Below are 6,295 nucleotides of genomic sequence, written 5' to 3' on the forward strand. Positions count from 1 at the left end.
AAAAAAAAAAAAAAAAAAAAAAAAAAAAAAAAGCAAATGAGGAGATTTTATGATGTGGAATATAAAGCAGGGCGGGCCAGGCACGGTGGCTTACATCTGCAATCCCAGCACACTGGGAGACCAAGGCAGGAGGATTGCTTGTGCCTGGGAGTTCAAGACCAGCCTGGGCAACATAGCAAGACATCATCTCTACAAATAATACAAAGATTAGCTGGGCATGGTGGCACATGCCTGTAGTCCCAGCCACTCTGTAGGCTGAGGTGAAAGGATCATCTGAGTCCAAGAGTCTGAGGCGGCAGTGAGCTAGGATAGCGCTGCTGCACTTCAGCCTGGACGACACAGCAATACTACATCTCAAAAAAAACCCAACAACAAAAAGGGCACAAAGATAAGGCAGGATAAGGCAGGGTAATAAAGACCAGAGCACAAGCAATCAGGATGCAGACTGGGCCCACCGGTTGACCATTCCTCCTGCTCTCCCTCCTTTCAGAGAGGCTCCAATTACGGCTCCCTGCTAACCACAGAGGGCCAGTTCCAAGTCTTTGCCAAGACAGCATATTATAAGGTGGGCCTGGGGAAAGATCACTGGGCCTTGGGACTGGGGCAGGAGTGTACTCTGATGGAGGACTGGTGGGGGGTTCTGAGGGAAGGAGTAAGCTGGTGGGGAGCAGCAGATGGAGGCCCTGGGGGTGGGCTATTGGGAACAAGTGAGGGTCCTGAGGGCAGGGATGGGCTGTCGGGAGCAGCTGGAATTCCCAGGACATGGGACCATGCTCTTCACAGTGACAGTCTCCATTCCATGCCCAGGGCAACCTCGTGGCTGTGAAACGTGTGAACCGTAAACGCATTGAGCTGACACGAAAAGTCCTGTTTGAACTGAAGCATGTAATGTGGGGAGTGAGGCAGTGGCATGGAGAAGGGGCCCATGGGGACACAAGGGAGACTGGCCAACAGAACTAGTTATGGAGGGACCTCAGGGTACCCCAAGAAAGAGGCAGGGACTGGAGCCCTGGGATGGACCTTCATTTTGTGGGTGGGATGGGGGGATCCTAAGCTTGGAGAAGAGACCACTGGAGATAACCTGGTGGAATCTTGAGGGGCCATATGTGATGTCCCTGGGGGAGAGAGAGCTTAGGAGGCAGAGGGAGTAGGAGCAGATTCTGGGGAGGGTGGGCTAAAGGACATGGGTGGGAATCACCAGGGAAGATCCTAGTGATGGTTGCAGAAAATGAGTAAGGAGTTAAGAAGAGTGAGGGTCCCTGAGGCTAATGAGCAGCTTGGTGACGAGTGAGGTCTCTGTCAAGCTCCGGATGCTGGTCCCACTTGCAGATGCGGGATGTGCAGAATGAACACCTGACCAGGTTTGTGGGAGCCTGCACCGACCCCCCCAATATCTGCATCCTCACAGAGTACTGTCCCCGTGGGAGCCTGCAGGTGAGGGGGACAAGGGGTGTCAAGAAACCTGGATTCTAGCCCTGGCTCTGCCCCTGACTGGCCATAAGACCCCAGGCATACCTCACCCTCTTTCTGACCTTTCTGGCTCCATGTGTAAAATGGGAGTTGGGGGAGGACAGTGGCACTAGAGCCAATCCAAAGTTTTGTCCTGTTCTACCAGTTCTCATCAGTAGGACCCTGCACCCTCCTTCAACTCCCAGGGGGGTCTGCAGGGGATTGGTCTGACTCTTACTGCCCCAGTAGGACATTCTGGAGAATGAGAGCATCACCCTGGACTGGATGTTCCGGTACTCGCTCACCAATGACATCGTCAAGGTATGCCCCTAAGCACCTATTGGATGTGTAGGGGAGGGGCCAGGTATGCTTCTCCTGGCCACGGGTGTAGGTCCCACTCATGGCCAAGACTTCTGCCCACTCACGTTTCCAGGGCATGCTGTTTCTACACAATGGGGCTATCTGCTCCCATGGGAACCTCAAGTCATCCAACTGCGTGGTAGATGGGCGCTTTGTGCTCAAGATCACCGACTATGGGCTGGAGAGCTTCAGAGATCTGGACCCAGAGCAAGGACACACCCTTTATGCCAGTGAGCCTCGACTCTTGAACCCTAACACCTGCCCCCAGCACCACCCAGCAGGGAGACTGATGCAAGGCCTCTGATGGGCTTGGGCATGCTTGTCCTGACTCCAGCCTCAATTCATTCACCCATGAAAAGGAAAGCCAGACAAAGTGGTCTCTAAGGCCTCCTCTAGCTCTAACACTCTGTGATGCATCCAGATCAGTTTCGGCCACATCCTTGTTTCCCCCTCACCCCTTAGCTTTGGGCTCCCTCACTCGGTGACCACCGACCTCTGACCCACAGAAAAGCTGTGGACGGCCCCTGAGCTCCTGCGAATGGCTTCACCCCCTGTGCGGGGCTCCCAGGCTGGTGACATATACAGCTTTGGGATCATCCTTCAGGAGATTGCCCTGAGGAGTGGGGTCTTCCATGTGGAAGGTTTGGACCTCAGCCCCAAAGGTGAGAGGACCACGCCTTCCTTAAACCCAGCCACAGTCTCAAAGAACCCCGGCCACAGTCTCAAAGAACCCCAGCCCCAGGGAGAGGGTCCCCTGGCAGCACCACCACATCTTCCTTCTGGAATGGGGCTCAGTCACCACCCTTTGACCCATTGCTGCCAGTGACCAGTCCCCCGCCCCCATGTCTTGGTCTTGGACTTCCCCTGCCATCCCAGCTGGTTGTCCCAGTCTCTCACTAGGCCCTTGGCCTAGTGGCCCCACCCCTCAGCTCCCCTACCCCCCAATACAGAGATCATCGAGCGGGTGACTCGGGGTGAGCAGCCCCCCTTCCGGCCCTCCCTGGCCCTGCAGAGTCACCTGGAGGAGTTGGGACTGCTGATGCAGCGGTGCTGGGCTGAGGACCCACAGGAGAGGCCACCATTCCAGCAGATCCGCCTGACGTTGCGCAAGTTTAACAGGTCCCTGGTGTTTGTCATGGATCCCCCAGGCCCCTCCTCCACAGCCGCCATTTACCCAACGCTTCTGGCTCTGGCTTATCCCCGCAGTGGCAGAGGAAGACCACTCACCTCCTCCCTATACATGGTCTGCTCCAGACCACCACAGCCTCACGACCCTCTTCACAAATACAGCATGACTCAGCTGTCCCCCCAGTCCCCTGACATTCATACCCCTTCCCTCCACCATTGACACCCCACACCCTTCCTGCCCACTCCCCTTGCTGGCCTCTAGACTTCTCAGCAGTGTGTAGAGTAGATGGGCCTCCTGCCTCCTGCCCTGTAGGCTCTTGGCCCTCCATGGGAGCTCCTGGCCCAGCCCTTGATTTCCGTTCCCCATTGTGCCCACCAGGCCCAGTTCCTCCAGACACACCCTTCTGTGGCCATCACTTTGTCCACGATTGACCCTTGTCATTCTCCACCTTCTCTACCTCCTTCTAACTCACTGGGTTCAACAAAGATGAACAAAATGTCCATATGTCTGAAGCTTCATACTTGACCTTGGGGTCTTAGAGAGGAATTGAACTTTCTTCCTTTTGTTTTCCCCTGCTCCCCAGTATCCTGCTATGCCCTCAACCCTGAGCCTCTCTAGAGACCCCACTGCAGCCTGAGCCAGGGGAGAGCCTAGGGGTGGGCGCTCCCGGGTAGGCTGTGCTGCTCCTCTCTCACCACCCCGACGGCCACCCTCTGCCCCCAGAGAGAACAGCAGCAACATCCTGGACAACTTGCTGTCCCGCATGGAGCAGTATGCAAACAATCTGGAGGAACTGGTGGAGGAACGGACCCAGGCGTACCTGGAGGAGAAGCGCAAGGCTGAGGCCCTGCTCTACCAGATCCTGCCTCAGTGAGTGCCTGAGTCTGGGGACCCCTACACAAACAAAGCCCCTGTCCTGACACCCCATTCTGATCCTGCACCTGCCCTGACCCCTTAGCTCAGTGGCTGAGCAGCTGAAGCGTGGGGAGACAGTGCAGGCCGAAGCCTTTGACAGCGTTACCATCTACTTCAGTGACATTGTGGGTTTCACGGCGCTGTCGGCAGAGAGCACGCCCATGCAGGTAGGCTGGGGTTCAGCTGCAGGTGCCAGGTAAGCACGCTGGCCTGGTTCAGTGTCTGGATCCCACCAGACCTGCCTTCTGGTTCTGCTTTACCCACCTGACCCCAGGTGGGGTCCCCTACTTCCTGTCTCTCTTAGCTTCTCTTCCCTTCCAGGTGGTGACGCTGCTCAATGACCTGTACACTTGCTTTGATGCTGTCATAGATAACTTTGATGTGTACAAGGTGAGGGTGGGAGTGGGGATGGGAAGGGACAGACAGACATGGACAAGGTCAGAAAAAGATGAGGCATAGGCAGAATGATGTGGAGTCTTAAGAGAGGAGACCAGGAGACACAGGCAGAGACAGTGACACAGGGAGACCCGGGAACAGGTAGAGAACCCATGTGGGATGGGGGATGAGCAAAGATAGATGAGGGTACAGAATGACAGATGCTGCACCCAGTGTGACGGTGTGGCTAGCCGCACAGTTGCAGCCCTCAAGTCCTTCACCCCCTTGCCACTCCCACAGGTGGAGACAATTGGCGATGCCTACATGGTGGTGTCGGGGCTCCCTGTGCGGAACGGGCGGCTGCACGCCTGCGAGGTAGCCCGCATGGCCCTGGCTCTGTTGGATGCTGTGCGCTCCTTCCGAATCCGCCACCGGCCGCAGGAGCAGCTGCGCTTGCGCATTGGCATCCACACAGGTAAAGCCACTGAAGGTGCAGGCGGGCATCCAGAGGCCGAGGCTTCACAAGGGAACTTGTCCCCTGGCCCAGCCCCTCACCCTTTCATCTCTCTGTCTCTATCTCACACACACACACACACACACACACACACACACAGCTGGGACCTCAGATCCTGCCTCCTGCCTCTCCTGGATTGTCCACCTACCTCCCTTAACACCCCTCCCTCCCTCACTCGCTGGTGGGCTCTGCTCCTTCCCTTGCTCCTCCCAGGACCCGTGTGTGCTGGAGTGGTGGGACTGAAGATGCCCCGTTACTGTCTCTTTGGAGATACAGTCAACACAGCCTCAAGAATGGAGTCTAATGGGGAAGGTAGAGTGCCCCCTTCTAGAGGGAATGGGGAGGGCAGGGTGGCCAAGGGAAATGCCACCCTGGGGCAGCCTGTGCCTGCACAGCCCGTTTCAGCTCCTAGCCCTTTAGCCTCCCAAGTTCCCCTTCTCATAATATAAATAGTTCAACCTGGGCTTATCACCTTGACTGTAATCAGAGACTCAGGTTCCTGCTGCCCCTCTTGTCAAACGATGTAAAAGTATTTCCAGACCAGTGTTGGAGAGTTCCCAGCAGGAATCCTATTTTAAGACCCTCTGTGGGCTGGGCGCGGTGACTCACACCTGTCATCCCAGCACTTTGGGAGGCCGAGGTGGGTGGATCACCTGAGGTCGGGGGTTCGAGACCAGCCTGACCAATATGATGAAATCCTGTCTCTACTAAAAATACAAAAAACTAGCCAGGCGTGCTGGCAGGCGCCTGTAATCCCAGTTACTCGGGAAGCTGAGGCAGGAGAATTGCTTAAACCCGGGAGGCAGAGGTTGCGGTAAGCCAAGATGGCACCATGCACCCCAGCTTGGGCAACAAGAGTGAAACTCTGTCTGAGAAAAAACCCTCTGCTCCACCTTTGATGTGGTAAAGATGGCTTCAGAGCCAGCATACTTGGCTGTGAATCTCAGCTCCACAGCTGGCTGTGTGTCAGTTTGCTATACCTCTCTGAGCCATGGTTTTCCTCATCTGTAAAATGAGGGGAAAAAATCTACCTCACAGGGGTTATGTGAGAAATCCATAAAAAATATCTACCACATAATTGTCATTTAACTTTTCCAAGCCTTAGCTGATTATCTGTAAAATGATGTCTATCTCAGGATTGCAAGAAGCCTAGCACAAACCCTGGTACCCAGTAGGCACCTAATAAATTCTTGCTCCCACCCGCCCCTTGCTCTTGCCTCCTGTTTATCTTCCGTCCTCCTACTGTATTCGACATAATTCAATGCAGTAAACATTTATTGAGTGACTACTGAATGCCAGGCCCTTGGATAGTAACATGATCCAGACCCAGAGTTAGCTGAGAAATTCACGTGGACCCCATCTAAACCTTATGGTGAAAGAAAGGCTGCTTGGGAGCCAGTCCTGGGAGCCCAGAGGGATCTAGTTCGGCAGATATTCCTTTTTTTTTTTTTTTTTTTTTTTTTTTGGGGGGTGTTTTTCTGTCCCCCCCGGCGGGGGGGGGGTGGGCGGCACCCCAATGAAAGCTGCCCCTCCCGGGTGCCCGACCTTCTCCT

The 6,295-nt window shown here is 55.2% G+C and overlaps 1 protein-coding gene across 5 annotated transcripts in view; it reads left to right on the top strand.

The window, feature by feature from the left end:
- NPR1 (natriuretic peptide receptor 1) overlaps positions 1 to 6,295 on the top strand; it is a 16,771-nt gene that overhangs the window by 7,608 nt on the left and 2,868 nt on the right. For 2 of the 5 annotated variants that reach the window (XM_025398938.1, XM_025398948.1), the window contains exons 9-20: positions 491 to 565; positions 808 to 885; positions 1,330 to 1,434; positions 1,699 to 1,770; positions 1,883 to 2,039; positions 2,316 to 2,471; positions 2,760 to 2,928; positions 3,662 to 3,808; positions 3,897 to 4,020; positions 4,175 to 4,243; positions 4,529 to 4,703; positions 4,956 to 5,054. In XM_025398938.1, the coding sequence (XP_025254723.1) occupies positions 491 to 565; positions 808 to 885; positions 1,330 to 1,434; positions 1,699 to 1,770; positions 1,883 to 2,039; positions 2,316 to 2,471; positions 2,760 to 2,928; positions 3,662 to 3,808; positions 3,897 to 4,020; positions 4,175 to 4,243; positions 4,529 to 4,703; positions 4,956 to 5,054 (1,426 nt within the window). Of the gene's footprint in view, positions 1 to 490; positions 566 to 807; positions 886 to 1,329; positions 1,435 to 1,698; positions 1,771 to 1,882; positions 2,040 to 2,315; positions 2,472 to 2,759; positions 2,929 to 3,661; positions 3,809 to 3,896; positions 4,021 to 4,174; positions 4,244 to 4,528; positions 4,704 to 4,955; positions 5,060 to 6,295 lie in introns of all 5 variants that reach the window. The other 3 variants (XM_025398956.1, XM_025398965.1, XR_003121456.1) reach the window with 2 other exon arrangements.

This window comes from Theropithecus gelada, chromosome 1 (genome assembly GCF_003255815.1).
Source record: "Theropithecus gelada isolate Dixy chromosome 1, Tgel_1.0, whole genome shotgun sequence".
Lineage (NCBI taxonomy): Eukaryota > Metazoa > Chordata > Mammalia > Primates > Cercopithecidae > Theropithecus > Theropithecus gelada.